Source organism: Aegilops tauschii, chromosome 3 (genome assembly GCF_002575655.3).
Source record: "Aegilops tauschii subsp. strangulata cultivar AL8/78 chromosome 3, Aet v6.0, whole genome shotgun sequence".
NCBI lineage: Eukaryota > Viridiplantae > Streptophyta > Magnoliopsida > Poales > Poaceae > Aegilops > Aegilops tauschii.
Genome location: NC_053037.3, coordinates 15,754,018 through 15,778,900, shown reverse-complemented (window position 1 = coordinate 15,778,900; position 24,883 = coordinate 15,754,018). Strand labels below are relative to the sequence as shown.

Below are 24,883 nucleotides of genomic sequence, written 5' to 3'. Positions count from 1 at the left end.
TCTAAAATAAGTTTTAAAACATTTATCCTTTGTATGCTATTAATATTAATGTGTTCTCTTTTATATAATCATCAATATATCGCATAAATTTGATATATACAAGAGAGATGTCATGTCCTTGTGCACTTCTCTTGTACATAATGGTCTTGATATGCATATCCAGTACAATGCATGCATGTGTTGCCACATCGAAACATAGTTCTTGAGAAACACAAGGACCAATTACTATAGCTTGCATAAGCCAAGTCAAATATCATGATCTTTTGTCTCTGGGAACTTCCACTAGTTCTCATGAGAATACGATACTACCTGAATCTAATATATTTGTATTAGTAAGGAAAGAATGGCCTACATGGACGAGAGGGACAATTATTGTAACATGAGCAAGTGTGGAGATGGGCCGAGGAATGAATATGACATTTCTAGTACTAGAGATTTCAGGACTTTAAGGCTGCCATAATGCCCCATGAAGGCATCTACCAAATATACGCCATTTCATAATTTCGTTCATGATCATCCATAGGTGTTGCGCCACCTCAAATTTGGGTGAACACATGTACTTTTGGAGTAAAAGACTATGTGCAGTTTTGCGAGTATGTTTTTAAGGAGGAGACCTACAATTCATATTGCTTCGTAAGTTCTTCTTTGTTCTTCGGCTGCGTGTAGGGATTGATCTTCACGATCAAGTTGAATGTCTTTTCGACACCATCAATAAACATACCAGAGTTTGTTGTTGGTTCGTCAAAGGCTCCTACAACAAAATAGAAACACCTTTGTACCTATCACGTGGTATCAGATTTCAGGTTGCTTGGTGAGAATGTTTTAGTTTTTCTGTATTTAGATTGCATCTGTTTTTCATATTATACCAACGAAATACTACAAAAATCGGGTTAAATTCCTGTCCAAACCAAACTAAGCCGTCGTAAAATTTCCTTTCCGTGCATTGCATCGTTGACTTTACAAATGCATCATCATGTTGAGTTTCTCGTCTTAGGGTCCAGTCCTTTAGAGTGTTGAGTTATGTTAGCCACCATCCTGCCATCATCATCATCTCCACTGTCGACCACCACCTTTTGGCAATCACCACCGCCCTCTTACATCATCATACTTGTGATCACTTGCATGTTTGCTCAAGCTAACTGTATTTTCCTCAGAACATAGAAAGAAGCCAAAAAATACTAGATCCAACTAAATAACTACACTCTGAATTGGGGTCAGAATTAGGTTTGCGTGGTGTTCACTAAAACGACTAAAGGATCATATCTCACTCATACAAAGTCTGTTTGGGCCCACAAGTACTCAAAATGCTCATGATGGCAAACCACATCCAAATACTACTTTAATAAATTAAAATGCAATTAACTAAATTAATTTGTTCCAATAAAGAACGGTCCATATAGCAAGTGTGAACAAATCATTTGCTCGCATTGTGGAAATTTTCTTCCGGTGCAATTAATTGAAATATTTTGGCCCTATACAAACTTGTGTAAAAATTCTATCAATGGAGATATGTTTCCAATGCTACATTTTTTCTACTTTCTAGTGCAATTCAAATTTGTGACCCCATTGTTTTATCATGTTTAGATTTGTTTCCATGAAAGTACATATGTGGTCTTACCTTCTATCAGTATGGACATATGTTTCCTTAAGTGGTTAAGCCTACATATGTACTCCCATAAACTGTTCTGGAACATGGTTTTTCATGCTTCATCCCACACATATATTAGTTCCATTGTGCCATAATATAGTTTCCCCACATAAATAGGGGGGCAGGGCTAGCCCCTAGAACACAAGTTTTGGAGCCTTCTCTAGTTGATCTAGTTCTAGTTTTAGTTGGTCCTAATTGACTAAGTAGAGTTAGCCCTAGCCACCTCTAATCCTCATAATTAGAAGCCCCGTGTGGTTATAATCTCCTTTCTCTAATTCTTCGGCAATGATTAGCTCTGGACGGCGAAGCGCTGCTGGATCGTGAAGACCGTACGTTTGCAACCAAGTAGAGAGGTCGTGCTTTTGGTCTTCAATTCGAGGGATCGTTCGAGGGCGATTTGCGAGATCGTCATCGACATTAGAGGGAATCCAAGTACGATCCAAACCGACTCGTCTACTTCTGCTGCATTCCGGAGTCGGTAATGATCGTTTATCCAAACCCGATATGCATCTTCATATTGTTTCTGGGTGTTCGTAGGGCGATTTTTGTTTTCTACTACGTTTCCCAACATCTTGATGATGAGACACTAGAAGAGGCTGCCACCTAGGCCAGGCTTGGCTCTCCTGCTGGTGGGCCACCTCCACCTGCTCCGTGAAAACCCGCTCCAATCCACGCTCGCCGGCATCGCCCGCGGCACGGCCCCATTCTCTCCCTCCGCCTGGGCCGCAGCGTCGCATTGTTGTCACCTTTCTGCAGCTGGCCAAGGAGTGCTTCTCCTTCGAGCTGGACGTCAACTTCGCCAACCGCTTGCGGTTCACCTCGGCATGGGAGGTCTCGTTCGGCTACATGGGGTTGTCGGCCGCCAGCTACGACTCGCACTGGCGTGCCATGCGCCGCATCGCCACTGTGCACCTCCTCTCGGCGTGCCGCGTGGACCTCATGTCTGACGCCGCCATCGTCGGCTAGACCCATGCCATGGTGCGACGCCTTGCACGCACTGCAACTGCGGTTGCCGGTGGCGTCGCTAGGGTCGAGCTGAAGTGGAATCTGTTCGAGCTCTCGCATGGCGTCCTCATGGAGGCCATCGCGGGAACCAAGGGCAAGCGCGTTGCTGGCTCCGACACCGACTATCCTAGGACGCGCACGAGTTCAAGAAAGTGGTGGACGAGATTGTGGCGCTCCTCGGCATGGCCAACCTGCACGACCACTTGCTGGCACCCCTGTGCTGGCTGGACTTCGGCGGCATCTGCCGGAGGCTCACCCAGCTGGTGAACCGAAGGAGCGCGCTAATCTATGGCCTGATAGATGTAGAGAGGCAGCAACGTCGGCAGGAGGACGCCAACGAGCTGCCGGACTCAAAGAGCATGATCCGCGTGATGCTCTTGCTGAAGGAGTCCGATCTGCAGCAGTACACGGACACTTTCATCGCCGCTCTAGTGCTGGAGCTTGGGTGAAAACCCTGTCTCGGCCTTGTGCTGTGACCAGCGATGGCGGCGGATGCGGCCGTCGTTAACCTTCTTGAAGGTATCGTTGCTTTGCCTCTGCACCGCTCCTGCACGGATCTGGCCATCTCGGCCTCTCTAGGGGAAAACCTTGATCTTGTGTGATCGGACGATGGCGGCGCCTTGGTGTCGTGTTCCCTCTTGGGGGCTTCGTCTTAGAGCTCGGGATCGGCAAGCGGGACCGGTGGATTCATCTCCACGTGGCTCTGCAGTGTGTATTGAGTCGACAATCGCCTACGGCAAAGTCAGAGTCGTTTGCTCAGTGTTTAGGGATGGCGATGACACCTCTAGGGGAGTAGTACTGTTTGCAAGAACAATTTAAGTATGGTTATTTTTTTGCGAATCATAGGAGTTTTATTTCATATTTAAAGAGTTACAGTGGAGAGGCAAAAGATCCTCAATACATGATGGTCCTTGGTGCATCCACACAGCTGTGGCACAGTCAGTACAACTATACTTTGCCAGGCAGTCGACAACTCTATTTTGATCCCTAATTAACTTTTGTGGAATGAACTCCCTGGCTTCCATCAACTCCTTAATTTCATACACGAGATGACCATAAGCAGAACGATCTAGCCCATCCGTTGTTAAACTAGACAACGCCTCACTTGAGCCAGATTGGACAATGACTGGAAGGTTAGTGTGTTGAATACCAAGCGCCATTCCTTGCATGATTGCAAGTATCTCCGTCTCCCGTGCATCGTTGCAATTTAAGTACGGTTAGTGATCATAATAGCTAATATTAATAGTTTGATTTATGTCTTGGCCCCTCACTTTTTTCTCCACGCTCCGCCAAAGCAAACGTGATCAAACACAAGTACTAATAAAAAGCTACTATGTAGTAGTTATCAAAATGACTCATATCAATAAAATGCAGTACCTAAAGTCCTAAACTATGTAGTAATCATCAATCAAACACCAATATAACAATGAACAACTTGATCACTCAAGTATCTTTCACAAGTCACCACCTAATCCAACATATACAACACCTAATGATTGTACCATCTTTTTCCTAAAGTCCTAATTAAACTAGACCTGAATTAGTGAAGTCCTTTTACTTTCAGGCCAACCAAGTACCTAAGTCCATTGCTGAACGATGCCAGATCGTGGAGTTATAACCAAAGGTAGCTAGAGCTAAACTGAGAGCTTAGTTGGAAATGGAATTGGGAGCTTAGTACGGCATGGTAATGAGCAATTTGATGCTTGTGCTAACAGTGTTCATGGTCTCTGCTACTTACCTCTTGATGAGGAGGATGAGAGGAAAGAATAGGCTACCACCAGGGCCAGGCTTCGCTCTCCCGCTAGCGGGCCACCCCCACCTGCTTCGTGAGAAGCCGCTCCATGTCACGCTCGCCGGCCTCGCCGCGCGCCACGGCCCCGTCCTCTCCCTCCGCCTTGGCCGCCGCGACGCCGTCGTCGTCACCTCGCTGCGGCTGGCCAAGGAGTGCTTCTCCTCCGACCTCGATGTTGCCTTCGCCAACCGCCCGCGGTTCCCCTCCGCGCGGGAGGTCTCGTTCGGCTACACGGGGCTGCCGGCCGCTAGCTACGGCCCGCACTGGCGCGCCATGCGCCGCATCGCCACCGTGCACCTCCTCTCGGCGCGCCGCGTCGACCTCATGTCCGATGCCGCCATCGCCGACGAGACCCGTGTCATGGTGCGACGCCTTGCGCGCGCCGCAGCTGCGGTCAGCAGCGGCGTCGCCAAGGTCGAGCTAAAGCGGAATCTGTTCGAGCTCTCGCACGGCGTCCTCATGGAGTCCATTGCGGGAACCAAGGGCAAGCGCGGTGCCGGCTCTGACGCCGACATGTCCGAGGAGGCGCACGAGTTCAAGAAAGTGGTGGACGAGATCATGCCGCTGCTCGGCATGGCGAACCTGCACGACCACCTGCCGGCACCGCTGCGCTGGCTGGACTTGGGCGGCGTACGCCGGAGGCTCACCGAGCTGGTGAACCGGAGGAACGCGCTGATGCATGGTCTGATCGATGCAGAGAGGGAACGGCGGCGGCAGGAGGACCACGCCGCCGACGAGGAGGAGCTGCTGCCGGAGTCGAAGAGCATGATCGGCGTGATGCTCTTGCTGCAGGAGTCCGATCCGCAGCAGTACACGGACACTTTCATCGCCGCTCTAGTCACCGTGAGTGCTCCTCCTCCTACTGGTTCGTCTTGCACGTTCACGGCCAAAAGAATGCATATATCCACGTTCTCTGCTCTGCTCTGTGAAGAACCTCTTCGGCGGCGGCACGGTGACCACGTCGGCGACCATGGAATGGGCCATGTCGCTGCTGCTCAACCACCCGTACGCGCTGCGGAAGGCGCGAGAGGAAGTGAGCGCGCGTGTTGGCCACGCCCGCCTCCTGAGCAGGGACGACCCCACCTCCCTTACCTCCGGTGCATCATCAGCGAGACCCTCCGGCTCTACCCCGCCGCGCCGCTGCTAGCGCCGCACGAGTCATCCTCCGACTGCAGCCTCCATGGGTACCACGTCCCGGCGGGCACCATGCTGCTCGCCAACGCCTACGCCATCCACCGGGACCCGTCCGTCTGGGACGACCCAGAGGAGTTCAGGCCGGAAAGGTTCGGCGTTAATAGCGCCGACGGGCAGGGCCAGCAGGGGATGATGCTGCCGTTCGGGATGGGACGGCGGCGGTGCCCCGGGGAGAGCCTTGCGCTGAGAACCATGGGGCTGGTGCTGGGGACCTTGATCCAGTGCTTCGACTGGAGCAGGGTGGCCGGCGACGAGGTTGACATGACGCAGGCCTCTGCCAAGATCCTGTATAAAGCTGTTCCTCTGGTAGCTCTCTGCAAACCCCACGACAACATGCGGGCTGTGCTTCACAAGATCTAGCTAGCTAGTCCATCAAGTCTCCAGCAGATCACCAATAAGACATCCATGCTTATATTATGCATTGTTGCAAACTAAAACTAATTTAAGGTGATCCATGTATGGGTAATACTCCCTGTACTAAACCAAAGACACTTATTTTAGAATGGAGGGAGTATTATATTGCTCCAACAAACCATGCAATTGCTCTAAGGCAAAAAAATCAACCACGGGGGCGTTCGATACTTCAGATGAAACCATTAGTCACTAAAATTGAAATGCTTTCTCTCACTATTTTGTATCTTTCAAGCTTTCTCTCACTAAAATGTCTTCAGACTAACCAACTGTCCTTGGATTTGTATCAATCTTTCTAATCAGTTTCGACCTTAAATGAACCCAATTTGTTACATACAGTATATTTGGATGTCTCATTTGGAATGGAATGCATTATGTTGATCCAAACTGAATGATGCACTTTGAGCCTTATATAGGGAAGATCGTCCTCAACTAAGAGAGAATCTGCTAGTGGCGCAAATGGTTCGGTAAATAGGTTGCATAGAGCATCCAATTCATTCGTAAGCTTTGCTTTCTTTGACTCCAAAAAAGGATGATCCTATTCTCTCAAGAGAAGGTTGAAACCGAATCAACTAGATATTGTAGATATATAAACGCATCTATCAGACATTCGATAAGATCTTGACAAGATCAGCAGCTAGCAAAGGCCGGTGTCAAATAAATTCATTTTGATGGTGACATTCCTGAATCGCTTGGGAGACTCGTTTCACGTCATGTACTAGACATGTCAAGCAATGCCTCCGTTGGTGATATATTCCGCAAAAATTGGCCAGATGAGTTAACTAGAATTGCCAGAGCTATCTTGGAACTAACTTGTCCAACAAACGAACAAAGGCTTAAGCGAAGGTGGGACTGAAAAATAATTCGGCAGATTCTTTAATTTGACCACTTGGGATTATTAATAAAAAGCTACTAGAAAGCAGTAGCACCCAGGTTGAACAATAGGGTATCCGCGAGAAAGCAGCATGAGAAGAAGAAAAACAGTAGCCCATTTTGTGATAATTAATTATTAGAAGAGTACCTGCGCAGTGACGAGGGCGAACAGAATCAACTCGAATGGCCTTCGCACCATCTTTCCTGACAGCATCTCGGATCAGCACCTTGGCTTCCCTGGTTCCACTTATCATGAAAACATCAGCAAGCATGCTTGCTACAATCATCGCGAACTGTAAACGGACATCACCATCGCAGCAATTAGGGTAAGGTTCAGGTTTCATAAATTACACACACCTCCAATGTAATTAATGGAACCGAACACCGATCTCCCACACATGTTGTTCACTGGTTCCTACACATGACACCCATGCGAAGCGAAACAAAGGGGTGGCTATCACGGAGCCCATGCTGGACACTAGAAACGATCACTCTCTCCGAGTGCTTCGTCTTTGGCAGCCAAATGTGGATTCATGCTGTTCTCCCTCATGGCACAGTTTCTGTCGCTGGGCTGACACGACTGTCAGCGCAAGGCGGAGGGATTGCGCAATTGTTCATCATCCACACCATCTTTCCAGCCGGCAGTTCGCTTACACGCAATAAAATCAGCAAGCTGAGGCAGCTGGATCACAGGCTGTTGGCCTAGCACGAACTGCATGTGCGTCGGACAGCATTCAGGTTGATCAGCCTTCTGGCCAGCACATAATTCACAACTCTGCACCGGCTATGCTGGTTTTATTTTTGCAATGATCTGACAGACAGAGGAATAAGAACTCTGCAATATGACTGTTTGCATTCATGTCGCAATAGTACCTGAAACAATTAACGAATTACATCATCATGCTTATGTTCCAGAGCTAGTACATCTAGCCATCTAGGCCAAACAACATCACATACTCCTACAGATAAGCCGTCGTAAGGCTCAAGACATGATACAACTGCATATATGCATTCTACGACACGGAACATATGTGAACTTCAGAGTGAAAGTAATATATGTACAAGTCGTATTACATCTGAGTACCTCAGGGATAGCACCCTTCCAGGAAAACATGCAGTTCACTTTAATTAGATGGAAAATATTGGCACATAATCTAACATACCATGTCCCAACAAATCAAGGACCTTAGTTTTTTTTATTGGAAGATTCTACTAGGGCACAAGCGTTGGATATTTTTCCAAGCAAGCTGAAGAAAACTTAAATTGTGAGAATCCATGAGCATCTCCCGAGGAGGTGACAGACGTATCAAAGTTATCTTGGAGACTGATCACAGCTAGGGAGTGCAGGGTCGACAGGGAGGGGCAAATAGGACCAACAAGATTACAATATCTCAAGCTGAGAACTCGGAGATTCGGAAGAGAATCAGCAAATGCATCACACCAATCATCTGCACTGGTAGACATATCCACTCCATCAAGGTAGAGCTCTCTCAGATTGTTGAGGTTGCCAACTAGGATCTGAAAGTTGGGTTCCTGCAGCCATAGCCAACTAGTAACGCCAGGAATGCTGGTGCCATAGCCATTAAGAGAATCATCAGAAGCCATATAATAGAGAACAGAAAGATCCAAGGAGATAAGGTTGGCAAGTTTGCCGATGCCAATAGGTATCTGGCCTTGGAAGCCCGAATTGGAGAGGTTGAGGTGTGTGAGCAAGGAGAGCCTCTCAAACCCGGTCGCCGGGAGATTGCACTGGCCAAAATTGTTCATGCTAAGGTCGAGTAGTTGGAGCGAGGTGAGGTTGAAGATTGCGGGGTCAAGGCCTTGACTGTACAAGCCACGATTACTTAGCTCCAGAGCGGTGACATACCCCGAGGAGTTGCGGCAGCCAACACCTTCCCAAAGACAACAGTCGGTGTCATCCTGCCATGACTCAAGGCCACTGGGGTAACGGAAGAAAGAGAAGGATCGCTTTAGCAGGAGGAGGCTTGCAGCCTGGTCTGGATGGCATCGGAGAGTGAGGTTATCGTCGCTATGGGTGTCGGAGGTGGCTAGTGCCGAAAACATTGCAAGAAAGAGTAGTAGAGCCCAACAAATTGAAGCCATTTGGTTCTAAGTAGTTGTTTCTCTTCCTTCTGAGAAAGCAAGCAGGAGTACAGTTAGGCTTTATAGAGAGAAGAATACCAAAGAAAATTAGAAACAAGAGGTTCAGAAATTGTAGTGACGGATCTCTGTCACAAGTTGTATCAATTCAAGTTTTATGCCGGTCTTCGCTCAGATCGTCCAAAAACACAATCGGCCAAAAAAATGAAAGCCCCCGGTGACACGAGACGACTTCCACCATACGTGTGAGACGGGTTGCGTGGAATTGTGATCCTTGCAGATTTTCCCGTAGGACAGGGGCCATAGGTTCCTTCAGATATGTCCATAATAGCTAGATATTGTTTGGAAGCTACTGTCCCAGTGGCACTAGCTAGATTAGATGATGAAAACTATTGAAAAGATAAAGATATGCCTTCATGCAGAAGAACAAAATTACTAGAATAACATCTCCGAAAAAAATAGAGTAACAAAAAAATATCATGTGTAATAAAATAAGTATAAAAAATGCAAAATTTTCGGTGAAACGAAAATTGTACATGGGCTCGTGGGAGGAAATAACAATGAGAAAATTGACACGGTTAGGCAGGGAATACACAAACACTCAATATTCCTGTAAAAGAGAGGTAGAGAAACTAACTCTGCAATATGATAATCAGATTCATCTGTCACTCTGCGCCCAAACAAATTACAGCAGCACAGTTATCTTCCAGAAATGGTACTTTGTCACAAGAAGCTAGTGCAACTTTAGGAGAAAAAACAGAAGTGTTGGTGAAGCGTATAACCCTTGTCAGGCCGCGTGGCATTTATTTATACTCAAACAATATAACATAATAGTTACAGATTCATCTCCAGGCTAAACATATACATGATCACACTTAAACTAGAGATAACAACAAACAGATACCGGAGGTAGATTACAAGATGTTCAGCCATCTAGCCATCTAATCTAACCCAAGAAATACTGTATAGCATACACCACAGGAGATAATGTGTAGCTTGGGCTTAATACATGAAAGCACAGCACACAACGTACACTAGATAAAAAGCATACTTACAATATACTGCAGGAGCAACGACTGCTGCAGAGGAATAAGCTCTCTTCCAGGACAGCATTCTTGCACCAGGGAACAGTCTCCCAGATCAGATCAAGTCCACAAAGCTCTTGCAGATTTAACAAACCATTTGCCGATTCGACCCCATCTCATCAGAATGGCAGCTGCAAATCCAACACCGAAGCCCAGCCCGGCGAAGAGAAACAGGATGACATCCACATCAGATGACTTCTCCACACGTGCCATGCTTGGAGGAGCAAGTGATACACCACAGGGGTTGGAGAATGGCGGTCCACACAGTCCCAAATTCCCTTCGAATGAATTGATATCAAATGTGAGGAACTGGCCTGACTGCGGTATCTTCCCCACCAACCGGTTGTCGGACAAGTTCAGGGTGGCCAGAAAGTTGAGATTTGTGAGTTCCTGTGGAATCTCCCCAGAGAGTTGGTTGCAAGACAGGTCTAGTGACTCCAGATCAGTCACACCGCCAAGCTGGGTTGGAATTTTTCCCGTGAATGCATTGTGTGACATGTTCAGTACGCGCAGTGAAACAAGCCGTCCAACTGACTCAGGAATGGTACCTTCCAATCTATTATTTGAAAGGTCAATTGCTGTTAAAGTGGTCAGGATCCTTGTAAATGTCACGTCGGACCCCTTGTATGTGAGCTCAGTAGAATCTTGGTAGTATTCCGCCATACCTTCTAAGTTTGTAGCACGGACAATATCTCCAGAACTATTGAACTTGCCCATCATTGATTTCAACTGACCAAACCATTCTGAATTCAAATTGCCAGAGAAGTTGTTCAAGGAAAGATCAATAATTTGCAAGCTAGGGAACAACCCTCCAGATTGGTGGTTCCCAATAACATCATCTATGGAACCATAGAACTGGTTGGATCTTAAGATAAGAACATATAGATTGGAAAGCTCCCCTAGCCAGGATGGAAAAGTATCAACTATTCGATTGTTTCCAATATCAAGAACCTCCAAATAACTGCAGTTAGAAAGTCCCCTCGGAATTTGTCCTTCAATCTTATTGTCATGTAAATCTATTGTCTGGAAAGTGCATTCGCTTGTAATATTGGATGGCAACGTCCCTTCAAAGTGATTCTCTCTCAAATTTAATACGCTCCGTTGAGCATTTTCTATCAAACAGGACGGAATCGGCCCGCTAAAGTTGTTATATGATAGGTCAAGGACATCCAACATGGAATGGCAAACTGTTTCTGGTATATATCCATTTATACTATTGTTGGACATACTGAGATAGTTGGTGTGACTGAGATACAGAGTGAAGTTTGGAAGAACAGAAGAGAAAAAGTTGTGTGAATAATCCAAATATTCTGATGATAAGTCTGGCATAGGGATCTGTCCCCGTAGCCTATTGGAACTAAGATCAAACACTTCCAGGTACCCACTGAATGGAAGAACATATGAAGTAAGTTGCATACTGGTGAACATGTTGTGTGAAAGATTTAGTTGTAAAAGGCTATTGTTCCATCTCTCCCATATCAACTTTGGTATATCTCCAGCGATCTTGTTGCAAGAAAGGTCTAGATAAACCATTCTGTCAAGATGTGTCAAAAAACTAGGAAATTTGGTTATATTGCAACATGCTAGTCCCAGTTCGTCCAGTCCAAACAGAGAGGTATACAGAGAGTTATTGCCTTCGTCAATCATAACAGACAACTTATTGTGGGAAAGATCCAAACCAGTGAGCTTTCTTAACCTCCCAAATGATGAAAGATCCACTGAATCTACAAAGTTGTTCAAGTTGATTTCTAGACGAACCAACTCTGCAAGTTGAAAGAACGACTTGGGAAATTGTCCTGCCAATGAATTTCCGCTCAAAATCACCAACTGTAAGCATGAAGATAGTGCGTCGAACTCTTCTATAGGACCATAAAGTTGGTTCCAACCAAGATTCAAGTAGCTTAATTTTGGAAGAGCGAAAAGAGGTGTCGGAATATGACCTGTAGAATGAGTAGAGGTTATTATTCTCCCTGTGCAGTTCGAACATGGGGTATACACAATTGATCGCTCCTGAACATAATAATAAAAAAAAGGCAAGCTTCTGTTTATCAATGAAATTTTATCATTCAAATTTAAAATTGGTGTGATCTGCCATTGTACCATCTTGACTATCCATCCACCAAATCTGATGGTCAATAGCTCATTAAATACCTGTGTGGGGCCATGAGTTATCCGGATACTGTTGTTTTGAGTCATAACTAACAAAAATTATTCCCCTCGTTACCATGATGACACACTACCCACTACTTACACCTGAATATATAAATTTTTTGTCGCCTATGCTTATCTTGTTTCAGTATTTGGTGGCTTCTTGAGAATGTCAAAGAAAACAAAGTGATAATTTGAATTTCATACTATAATCTTACCTGTCACATGATTATAAGAGAGATCCAGTCCAACCAGCTTAGTCAAATTGAGAACTGAACTTGGTATCCTCCCAGAGATGTTCCCGACTGTAATAGTTAGCTGTGTCAATTCCTTGAGTTGCCCAACTGCATAAGGTATTGGCCCAGAAAGCTGACTACGTTCAATAACCATGCTTTTCAAATTAGTGAGGTTGCCAACTGCAGATGGTAATGCCCCAGTAAAGTCACAATGGTAGATCGCCAATCTTCTTAAGTTTCTGAGATAGCCAATTGCAGCTGGAATTGCTCCACAATAATCACAATTCTTCATGTACAAGCTTCTTAAATTTGTGAGGTTGCCTATTGAGGATGTAACTGAACCATGCAATTTGCAGTTAGACATACCAGATATTTCCAAGTTTTGCAAATTAATGAGATTGCCAATTTCAGACAGTATGGGCCTAGGGAGGTTGCAATCAAACATCTTCAAGCTTCTCAACGCCTTCAGGTTGCCAATGGAGGAAGGCGTTGTCCAAGAGAAGTCGCACCTATAGATATCCAAGCTCGCCAAGTTCCTGAAGTCTCCAATCCATGAAAAAATCGGTCCCAAAACATTTTGTGAGTTCCTCAAATCAACTTTCAACTGGCATAAAGATCCAAGTACACCGAATGAAGAGAGAAAATCCATCGACAGAAATATCCCGTCAAGAGTTAACTCCCTCAACATCTTGAAATCGCCAGAAGAACTTGGGTTACGATAGGAGAAGTTGGTCCCCTCTAGCCTCAAAGTATGTAGAGAACTTGCATGGGGAAAGTTTGGCAAATGCCCCGAGAGATTCGGGTTTGAGGACAAATCTAGGACCCTTAAATTTTTGAGTTGAAAAATTCTTTGAGGGAACCACCCCTGAAGATTCATATACGAAAGTTGAAGCTCACTTAGATTGGGAAAATCTGCGAAGAACTCTGGAATCGGACCAACATCATTGGATCCAAGGTTGATCGCAACAAGAGAATGGAGGCTCGAGAGGGAATGATGAATAGGACCATTCAGCCCGCATCCCTCCAAGCTAAGTACCTGAAGACGAGGAACATATTTTGCAAGAGCTTTGCCCCAATCTTCACCGCTGCTAGACATTATCTCCACCCCATCAAGGTAGAGCTCTCTTAGATTGTTGAGGTTCGCTACCAGGATCTCAAAATTGGGCTCCCAAAGATGATTAAACCAGTCAGCTGCAGAGGTAGGATCATCATAATCAGAAACTCTGCGACTTGAAAGATCCAAGGAGACAAGGTTAACGAGTTTGCTGATGCCAATAGGTATCTGGCCATCCAAGCCCGAGTTGGAGAAATTGAGACATCGGAGGGATTTGAGGCTGAAGAGCGCCGGGTCCAAGCCATAACTGTTCAGGCCATGCCCACTGAGGTCTAGTACTGTCACAAGACCAGAAGAAGCATCACAGCTAATGCCCTCCCAGAGACAGCAATTGGTGCGATTTTGCCATGACGGAAGGAGAGTGGCGGTGGTTGCTGCAACAGAGAAGGATTGCTTCAGTTGGAGAAGCGCTGCAGCCTGATCTGGATGGCACCACAGTGTGAGGTTACCATCATTGTAAGCTCTGGAGGTGGCCAGTATGGGGAGTTGTACAAGAAAGAGTAGTAGCGCCCAGTGAATGGAAGCCATTAGTCTAACACGGTTCTGAACCTACGGCATGTGCTCAGGCTTCCAAATGGACATATATTATATATAGTGGTACTGCAATAAGCCAGCAATCAATCCAATGATGCAAAAGAAGTAGCACAATGATGTATCTTAGAACGGATATTAACTCAAGTTTTAGTCCGTTTTTCCTGGAATCTTCCAGTTAATGCAACGGGCCTGGGAAAGCTCCTGGCAAGCAGGAGTCTTACCGCGTGCAAGACTGGTTCCACGTAATTGTGACTCTTGCGGATTTTTCCACTAGACAGGGACCAGACGTGACATTTTTTTTTTAGAAAAGGAGGATGCCCCCGGCCTCTGCATCTGGGAGATGCATACGGCCACTTTATTAATTATTCTCGAGGACCTTACAAAGTATTACAAACAATATATCTGAAACTACCATCTTGGCAACATATGCCGCTCCTCTTATCCATATGATGTAGGGATGCTAGCTGGGCCACTACCCAAACCACTCACTTAAACCTAACATCAAAAGCCGGAAGCCCCAGCCGAGCCACATACCGGGTCTGGGGCACAATCCGGTCAGACGCACTCTTGTGTCATCGCCGCCATCTTTCACAGGTCCGTCTTCAGATTATATTGAATCTTCTACCTTGTGAAGGCCACTACTGCCATCGACGTCACCATGACGCCAGACAACTACCTCCTCCTGCGCGAGTCCATCTCCGCACATCGGACGCCGAGCCTCCACGGCGCCATGCCGCCGATCTCCGCCGCCATCAATGAGTGAGATGAAGTACCGCTCCACCACGGCAAGTACAAGGTGAGAAAGGGCGAGGTCGCCATCGGAGACACGGCCAGACATGGGCCGCCACCAGGAACCAGACAGACTCGCCATGCACACCCAACATCCCCAAGCCCAAGTCGGCGCCTTCAAGAAGGTAACGACGCTGAGGCGCCGCCGCCGCTTAGCCACCGGGGCTAGGGTTTTCACCCGGGCGCAGGGGGAGGGAGGGAGGCAGGGGAGGTTTAGCCTCGGCGCCGCCACCAAGGAGGGAATGGCGTCCGGGACGCCATCGACGCCGTGACCGCCATCGGCGGCCAAGGGTTTCCCCCAGCCAAGCACCCTGCCGCCACCTCCGAACCAGCCACAAATCAGCAGGCGCGTGCACGCCGAAGATCCAGACCGGCCGGAGGTCATGCATGACGAGCGGACCAGCTCGCCTCCGATCCGACGAAGGGAGACCGGGACCTCCCCGCGCCATGACCAGCGCCCACCGGGACCTCGCTGCCCACGCAGCCGAGGGGATCCGGCCTACCTCACCGACGAGCACTCCCTGCCGCCAGAGGATCGCCGTCCGTACCAGCGGGGCCGCCGCCTCAGATCCGACACACCGGTCGCCGTGCTCCGCCGCCGCGCCCGAGGAAGCCGGACCCCACGGCGCCGTCCGCAGTCCTCGCCGCCCGCAGCCCGCGTCACGACACGGCTAGATCTGACGGAGTTGCGTTGCCGCACCATCCGCCCCGCACGCTCCGCCACCACGACGCCCGTCGCGCAGCCAGAGAGGCCGTCGCCGCACAGCTCCGGCTCCCCGCCACGCCGCAGCGCCCACCGCCAGCGCCGCACCCCAGCCCGGCCGCCCCGTCCCGCATCAGGGCCCCGCGCGAGAGGACGAGATCTCCCCGCCGCCGCCGGCGCCAGCCGCGCTTCGCCCGGCTGCGCCCCCTGGCGGCGGCGAGGGAGGGAGGAGAGGAGGAGGGAGCGCCCCGGCGGCGGCGGCTAGGGTTCCCTCCTGGCCGCCCGCGGGGTGGGGGGCGCAGGAGGGTCGGGCGAGATCTCTTCTTTTTAACCAGACGTGACATCACAACCATATATTTAACTTTTTCTGGTTTGGAGGATGGATCTTGTTTCACTGTCAGAGTTACTCTAGATTGTGATTCGAGAGTACCAACTACCATGACCATCTAGTGTTGCAGGTTAATTGCAGCACCGGCACGTAACCGCACAATCAATGATCAAGGAAAGCTCAGACTCGAATTATTTTCGTGTTCCACACAATACATGTACCATCAGATGGTTAACTGTGGTAGGTTGACCGCTTCCAAGTCAAGTAGGCACCATCAGATAATTAATGGTGGCCAATGGCCTGCTGCCAGGTTTGTTCCTGCTAATTTTGATCTTTCGTAACAGTACATTGTCTTAAAAGAAAATTAAGTAGGCAACTATATACAAGTAGCAAGGAGGTGAACTGAAGAAAAATTTGAATACTTTTTGTACTTGCAGCCCATGAATTGAGCCTAACAGGATTGGACAGTATGGGCCACAGTGGGCTTGGGCTAAACCGGGGCCTAGGGACGACAGAACGGATGGATGGCCCAGTGCGGGGCTCGTGGCCGCACCGTACGAGTCTCATATTTTCCAGACCTCAAAAAAAAAATCTCATATTTTCCCACTTTGCCAGTGAGTTACCCCTCAAATTGGCCAGTGAGTTCGTCCCAGAAAACAAGGCTAGTGAGTTCTAAAGAAAAAATTGGCTAGTGCCAAGTCATCTAGAAATGGGACTGGTAGCCTAAAAAGTTAGGACCTGGATATCCAACGAACGTTTGATTTTTAGGCATACCAAATCAAATATTTCTCATGGCAAATCATGTTCGTCGAGAATGACAAGTTTACTTGGCGAGCATGACAAATCCGCTCCTGTTCATTTTTTTGTTAGAAATTTGCAGAAATTGCAAACTTAAATTTTCCATCCTCTCGCCAATATAAAGTGCGATGAGAAATGTTCGATTTGGCATGCCTGTAAATTTGACGTGAGACTTTTAGCCTTTTTGTAAGTTTATTTACCATAAGTCGGTTTTCTGGGTCCATTAGACGAAGATCCATCTTCCTTTTAGCTTTCTTCCTCCACCAACCATTTTCTCTATCCCAATCGACTAAATCAAGTTGCAAACTCACCAATCTTACATATAGCTATTGTGTAAAAAAAAAAGGCCAAGTCTACGTTTGCAGAGACAAAAATAACCGTAACTGGCACATGAGTGCCGAGCAGTAAGCACATTGCACAGCCGAATCCCTCTGCTAGATATAGTATCTCTTCACACTTTTCCGATGCAGTTACTAGATAATACCCACGAGTTGATGTGGAAATTTTTAGCAATGAAATTCAAAAAAATAAAAATTACAATGTATAAGAATAGTATAGCACCACATTGAACGTAGATGTAAAATGGAGTGTGGATGCATGTTATATTATCTTGTTACATTCAAGTTCAATTATTTATTGTTGAAAAATGATAAAAACGATGTGAAGGCTTCGATGTGGTAGAAAGTGAAAAGCTCAATGATTGCACGGACTCTTGGCGCGTGTTTGGTTGCAGTTTGCAACAGTAGTTGCATTGCATGTCCATCTCCAGTCAGCCTGGTTGCTGAAATACAGCCTCATATGCAGCAGATGCAACCTGTTTGGTTGCCTGCATCGCATCGAGAGGCACTTACCCCCTGCTGTTTGGTTGCCCGCATTTGTGCTTAGGGTGTGAGCAGATGCAAACTTCAGCTGTTTGGTTGCAAACATCATTTGTGTTCTGCTCACCCCATTCAAATGTGGTGGCCTTACCACCACACATGATCAGCACAACAGCAACAGCACAACAGCAACAGCAAACAAAGCAAGCAATGTAATGACAATAAACTTAACACAACAAACTACTTAACTAGATAGCATAAGTCTAGATTAAGAGTAGGGGCATCCTCCTTCCCTGCTCCGTGCCAGGGTGCTGCTCCTGGCCAAAATATAAACAAGTTCCCAGCAGAAGTCTCGCCACACACTATAAAAGTTCTCCACTAACACCTTACTTAACTTAACTACATAGCCTGCTCGATGCCACCAAGGCAGTTGTGCCTGCTGCAACGATACCTGCACATCACCGACGAGTCGTGGTTGTAGATCTGAACCTTCAGTCCGAGTCCTGAGATGTGCACAACGACGAGGTCGCCGGGGACGATGCGGCGGCGGCGGCAGAAGTAGTTCCACCCCCGGCCAAGCACCATGTGGCCCTCGGAGTTCTGGACCTGCACCCAGAACACACACCGCTTGTTGGCCGAGAGCCTGACCACACGCGGGAGTCGCTTGATGACCAGCCAGGTGTTCATCACCTCCACGAACTTGGGAGGGACCACGAGCATCGCGAGGTCCTCGTTGTCCTTGATCTGCTGGTAGAACCTCATCGGCTCCCTGGCTCCCTCCTCGTGGCCCTGCCTTGGAGATCATCCCCTTGAACAAGGCACGCTCATGAAGGAGATTGTCGGTGTCAAAAACGGCGGATCTCGGGTAGGGGGTCCTGAACTGTGCGTCTAAGGTCGATGGTAACAGGAGACAGGGGACACGATGTTTACCCAGGTTCGGGCCCTCTCTATGGAGGTAATACCCTACTTCCTGCTTGATTGATCTTGATGAATATGAGTATTACAAGAGTTGATCTACCACGAGATCGTAATGGCTAAACCCTAGAGGCCTAGCTTGTATGACTATGATAATGAGTATCCCCCTATCTGGACTATGCTCTCCGGTTTATATAGACACCGGAAAGATCTAGGGTTACATGGAGTCGGTTACATACAAAGGAATCTACACGATTGATCGCCAAGCTTGCCTTCCAAGCCAAGCAGAGTCCTGTCCGGACACGAGTATGGTCTTCGGTCTTCACATCTCCACGGCCCATCAGTCCGGCCCATGGCTAACAGGCCGGACGCCCGAGGACCCCTTAGTCCAGGACTCCCTCAGTAGCCCCTGAACCTGGCTTCAATGACGAGGAGTCCGGCGCGCAGATTTGTCTTCGGCATTGCAAGGCGGGTTCCCTTCTTTCGAACTCCAGAATAGTCTTCAAATGTAGTAAGTATATCCGGACCTGTGTAACATGAATACCAAACACATAGCCGTAGGGAGTACAATATTCCACGAGTCCAATCCGCTGAAAACTTTTCGTAATGTGACATCACGCCTCCCCGGCTCATTATTTCGAACTGTTTTCTTAACCTACCACTGCACATCTTGCGAGGCAGTTTTATTGGCACGTCTTGTCGAAGCAGAGATCGTGTCCCCTTATCGCGGGATTCTCATTAATACGGGTGTGGGTAACCCAACCGTGCCATTTACACAGGCCTTGGGAATAGGCGAGTCTCGAGGCGAATGGGGAGGTGTGAGATATTCACTGCCTTTATAAGGGGATAAGGATTCCCTTCTTCCCCCACGCCTTCTCGCCTTCTCTGCCCTTCCAATCTCGAGCTCCAGCGCCCAAGTTCTTGTCTCCTTTCCACTTGAGCTAGCACTGCAACCATGTCCGGATCCGGAGGCCAGGGTAAGTGGATGGTCTCCTCCGTTAAGGAGAAGGACATTACTGAGCTTCGGGCGGCCGGGTACTTCGCGAAGGAAATCGCCCACCGTCTTCCAGCCCAGGGACATGTTGTCCCCACGCCGAAGCCCAACGAGAGGGTGGTATTCCTCCCTCATTTCTTCCGAGGACTAGGGTTTCCACTCCACCCCTTCGTCCGCAGGCTGATGTATTATTACGGGATAGATTTCCACGATCTGTCCCCGAATTCCTTCGTCAACATCTCGGCGTTTATCATCGTGTGCGAGGCCTTCCTCCGCATCCAACCCCACTTCAGGTTATGGCTTAAAGTCTTCAATGTGAAGCCGAAGGTGGTGGATGGCCAGCACGCAGAGTGCGGCGGCGCCATGGTGAGCAAGATGCCCAACGTCACATGGCCGAAGGGCACTTTTGTGGAGACTGTCAAGGAGTGGCAGAAACAGTGGTTCTATATCACTGAGCCACGCGACGATTCTTGGGCGGCGGCTCCGGAATTCAAGTCCGGAGCTGCAATGCGGCTCACTTCTTGGATAGAGAAAGGTCCCAACTGGTCTGCGTCGGACGAGCTATTAGTGCTGCAAACACGCATCCAGAGTATGGTAAGTAGAAACGTCAAGCTTGTCGACGTGATCCAGGTGATGCTAGTCCGCCGGATCCTCCCCTGCCAAAGCCGAGGTTCTCCTCTATGGGAATTCGATCCGGAGAAGCACCAAACCCTGGAGAGGCTCTTCGGAACTACTCACGAAGACGCCTGGAAGTTGCTCTTCAAGGGCGACGAGAAGCCACCGGCCATGGATTCGGACCGCGGGCACAGACTCGCCCGTCCCGCTAATGCGGTTAGTCCTTTACATCTTTAAGGCGTACCCTCTACTCGCCTATCCAAGGGGGATGCCTGATTTTTACCATGTTGTTTCAGGAGTGGACGGAGAGAGCGGAGCGGATTCGAAGTTCGGCTCCGCTGCCCGAAGAGCCAGTCATCCCGCTCCTGGCAAAGATGCTGGTGCCGGCACCATACAAGGCGCCGGAGAAGAAGGCCAAGAAGAAGGCCAAGGGGGGCAAAAAGCGGCCCCGCCGCAAAGGCGCTTCGGACGGGTCGTCCGAAGATGAAGAAACCCCCTCCTCCGCCGCTGGGGGTGACGACAACGAGGAGGAAGCGGGGGAGGAAAACAATCCTCCCCCCGAGGAGGGGAGGAGGAAGAGCCCGGCCTCCAACAAACTGGAGGCGGGGTTGCCCAAGAAGGGGAAGGGCTCCGTCGCGGCTAACGCCGCGTGGGACATCGACAGCAGTTCGGAGCGACACCTCCGCACTAAACCCCGAGCCGCGTCGTAAGTTCCATGACTCACACGCTCCCGTGTATCCGGCCTCTCATCTTCATTGTGTTAACGTGATTCAATTGCATCGTTACAGTCCAGCCCGCACCAGTATCCAGTGTTCCTCATCTGGAGGTTCGTTAGATCCAAAGGAGATGGCCAACGAGTCACCACCGACCGCTCACTCCCCCGAGGTCGAGGGTGACGAGGAAGTGAGGTCCCGAAGGACCTTCCCAGGCTGGGGAGGGGCTCGGAGGCGCCAGAGGGCGAAACCTCCGTCCCTGAGCACCAGGGGGATTCCGGCCCCCTGGAGACTGAAAGTAAGGGCCGTACTCAGTTAGGCACTCAGCCGAACACGGTTCCAGAGACCGAAGTGGTTCCGGAATCCGGAGCGCATCCTCCTTCGAAAGAGGGAGGTGCCGCAGCTCCACCGGTGACCCCCGTCCATCCAGGGGCACTGACTGATCTGATGGAGGTGCTACAAGGCGCCACCATCGTGGAGGAGCATCGTGTCCTTATGGGCACGGTGATTGAGAAGGTTCGGTCCGCCGAAAGCGGATGGACCGAAGCCTGTCGCATCCTGCTAACAGGTTTCGAGGTAAGCGACACAAAGAGAGAAAATCCCAATATAGTCAGTAGCCCCTGAGACACTATCCGACGTTCGGAAAGAAAAGCCAGACAGAGGATCAGCCCCTTGCAGGAGACTAACTTGATATGTATGAATAAGCAGGCGTCGCTGTTAGCCGCGACTTCGCATACTGCCAAAGTCTCTGAACTGAAGCAGAGGCTGGAGCAAGCCGAGAACGAGTTCAGAGAGGTGAAGACTCAGCTCCGGGAGAAGCAAGGTGTGTAGCGACTTGCTTGTGTATTCTTAAAGAATAAGTGGTGTGTATTGACCAGAGTGTCATAATATGTGTAGGAGCGACGACCGAGGTCGAGGCCCTAAAAAAGGCCCTGGCCGAATCCGAGGGGAAGGCTGTCCAGCAGCAAGCCACCCGTAAGAAGCTCAAGACTCGGGTCAGCGAGGTTCAGCAGGAGCTCCAGGACGCGGTGAAGAAGTGCGAGGACCTGGAGCGTGATGCGTCGGTCCGAGAGACCGAGCTTGCCAAGGCTCGTCAGAGCGCGAAGGCCGCACGGAAGGAGGCCCAGGACGCCCTCGAAAAGGTCCAGGGGGCCAAGAAGATCGCGTCGGGTAAGGCATTTAACATGCAAAGCAAGTATGCGGAGAGGAAGTACCTTTTACTAACCCAAATTCGGAGTTGCCCAGGGGCTTTTGCGGATCTACCATGCAGCGTGTCCGATGCGGCGGAGTTCTTCCGGGCCAAAGAAGGGAGCTCCACAGAGAAGCTGTTCTGGACGCAGTACGCCGTGCCAGAACATCCGGTGCCCTTTACTGATCAGCTGAAGCAGCTGGTCGAGCTGCACAGGGTGGCCGAACTGGCCATGAAGGATTTGATAATTCGGTTGTGGCCAGCCGAGGCGATACCCAGCAGTTACTTTAGCCTCGTGAAGCGGGTGGTAGAGGCCTGTCCTCGGCTAGACATCGTCAAGCGATCAGTTTGCATCGAAGGTGCCCGCATGGCCTTCTTCCGTTGCAAGATGTGGTGGGCAAAGATGGACGCCGTCGAGGTGGCCAGGGGGCCGCCGAAGGGCAAGGAGCACCGCACACCCGAGCGATATTTTGCGAATGTCCTAGAAGGGTCTCGACATGTAGCAGCGCAGTGCGGGCAGGACATTGTGTTTGAATGAATACACTCGTGTTTTGTCCATGCCTTGTATGATAAAAACAAAGCCGGTTTGTGTGATATAACACTTGTTATGTTTTAATTGTTTCCTCCTGTGCGGCCGTGTTGTATAAAATCTGAGGGTTGGCCAGTCGTCGGCTTCTGCCCTCACGTAGGTAGTACGGAGGTGTTCGGGATGGAATCTAAACAATCTCTATCCAATTATATGGTCCTTGAAGGAGTTGTTTAGCGCAACGAACCAGGCAATCGGACTATGCGGCTTAAACGCCCTCACTTAGCCATAGGAGTTTTATAATAAAACATGTGCGCAGCCCCTGGTATACGAACCAGAGTGTTGTCGGCGTCTGATCGGGAAGTACCGATCCGTCGCGGAATGCGGAAAAAATCTCCAACAATTTGTGACCTCCGAACAGCTGACCGGCTCTCGCCGCATCATGACAGTCAGTTTTCGGCTTTCTCTACTGAGGTGCTCATCCGGTTTAGGCCAGGGTACAATCGCAGTAGTTCTCCCTTTACTACCCTAGCCGATGTAGCGGAACGTAGGGTAGCAAGCACAGGAGCCGGGCAACCCAACTATTCACCAAAGACAAGATTCGAAGCCAATGCATATAATGCTAAATTCGGGGTGCCGAACTTATCTATAAGAAGTGTTCGGACTTTGCTGCTATATTATGGGGCGATCGTGAGCCCCTGGCGGATATGAAGCGTACCAAAGTGTACGGATGCGGTCGATAAGCAAATCAAAATAAGATGCCGTAAGGAGCGAAAACCACAGAAACTGGGCCGCAAACTATTTTCATTATAACTGGATGGATACGTCAAGGCGTAAGTTGTACAGATAATGCGATAAGCATCTGGGCTGTTTAACATGCCGGAATCTAGGGGGCGCAGCGTGCGGGTCCTAAGAAATAAATAGAAATACCGTCAAGAAGAACGTATAGAGGTTACCCTACACACCTATGCTGCATGTCGCCTTTGTATGTCGATCCTTCGAAGGGACTGGTGATCAGGCCCGCGGGAAGAGGGACCTGAAACAAATTAAAAGAAGAAAAAAGGTGAAAGTATGTGTGAGTCCCGGGTCGGTCGAGCCGTACTGTGGACCACAAGCTATGCCTCCGTCGATGCCCATGGGATTTTGAGTGCGTAATTATGTACGCGTGGTACTAGCGCCACTATGTGATCGGGACTTGGACGGAGGCCGGATTGCTAGTCGAGCTCATGACGAGCCGGGCTGTCCTCCTGTGGCGTAGTTCGTACTCTTTTGATGGTGTCCAGGGGCTCGGCAGCCGGATTCCGGTTCTGCTTGAGAAGGCCGCTCTGTACCTCCGCTGCTAAGGCGGCGGTGTGTTCTTCTGTACGGAGAGAACGTTCTGAATTTCCAAATACTGTTATAACGCCGCGTGGACCGGGCATCTTGAGCTTAAGATAAGCATAATGTGGCACTGCGTTGAATCGAGCAAACGCAGTCCGTCCGAGCAGTGCATGATAGCCACTGCGAAAGGGGACGATATCGAAGATGAGTTCTTCACTATGGAAGTTGTCCGGAGATCCGAAGACAACCTCCAGCGTGATTGAGCCCGTACAACGGGCCTCTACGCCGGGGATGACTCCTTTAAAGGTATTCTTTGTGGGCTTGATCCGTGAGGGGTTAATGCCCATTTTCCGCACTGTATCCTGGTAGAGCAGGTTGAGGCTGCTACCGCCGTCCATAAGGACACGCGTCAGGTGGAATCCATGGATGATCGGATCAAGGACTAGCGCGGCTGAACCGCCATGGCGAATACTAGTCGGATGATCTCGACGATCGAAGGTGATCAGGCATGACGACCATGGATTAAATTTTGGGACGACTGGCTCTACTGCATAGACGTCCCTGAGTGCGCGCTTGCGCTCCCTTTTGGGGATGTGCGTAGCATATATCATGTTCACCGTTTTGACCTGGGGGGGGGGGGGAACTTCTTCTGTCCCCTGTATTCGGTTGTCGGGGCTCCTCGCCATCGTCCTTGCTTTGTGATCCCTTTTCCTTGTTCTCGGCGTTTAGCTTGCCGGCCTGTTTAAAAACCCAACAATCCCTGTTGGTATGATTGGCTGGTTTATCTGGGGTGCCATATATCTGGCACGGACGATCAAGTATGCGGTCCAAGCTGGACGGTCCCTGATTGTTCTTTTTATACGGCTTCTTCCGTTGGCCGGACTTGGAGCCACTGAATCCGGCATTAACCGCAGTGTCGTCGGTGTTGTCGCTATTGTTTCGGCGTTTATGCCTGTTACGTCGGAGCCCGCCGTTGTTGCTTTTGACCTCAGAGGGATCTGCCTTGCTAGCTGTATTTTTGCTGCGAGCCAGCCA

At 49.3% G+C, this 24,883-nt stretch overlaps 3 protein-coding genes and 1 pseudogene across 3 annotated transcripts; 2 read left to right on the top strand and 2 right to left on the bottom strand.

Annotated features, from left to right (window-relative positions):
- The first annotated feature begins 2,494 nt into the window (after positions 1-2,494).
- Positions 2,495-3,102, top strand: LOC120975487 (cytochrome P450 81E8-like). Its single transcript, XM_040402077.1, has 2 exons — positions 2,495-2,605; positions 2,785-3,102. The coding sequence occupies exons 1-2, from the start codon at positions 2,495-2,497 to the stop codon at positions 3,100-3,102; spliced, it is 429 nt and encodes a 142-aa protein (XP_040258011.1).
- Positions 3,103-3,289: 187 nt separating this feature from the next.
- LOC109773317 (cytochrome P450 81Q32-like) lies at positions 3,290-9,057 on the top strand (annotated as a pseudogene).
- On the bottom strand, positions 7,748-9,404 carry LOC141042225 (receptor-like protein 6). The gene has a single exon (XM_073509833.1). It carries the CDS (start codon positions 9,024-9,026, stop codon positions 8,136-8,138), a length of 891 nt encoding a protein of 296 aa, XP_073365934.1. The 5' UTR covers positions 9,027-9,404; the 3' UTR covers positions 7,748-8,135.
- Positions 9,405-9,788: 384 nt separating this feature from the next.
- LOC109773285 (uncharacterized) lies at positions 9,789-14,265 on the bottom strand. Its single transcript, XM_040403252.3, has 2 exons — positions 12,475-14,265; positions 9,789-12,048 (listed from the first exon to the last, which is right to left on the bottom strand). Exons 1-2 carry the CDS (start codon positions 14,132-14,134, stop codon positions 10,169-10,171), a joined length of 3,540 nt encoding a protein of 1,179 aa, XP_040259186.1. The 5' UTR covers positions 14,135-14,265; the 3' UTR covers positions 9,789-10,168.
- Between the last annotated feature and the right edge of the window lie 10,618 nt (positions 14,266-24,883).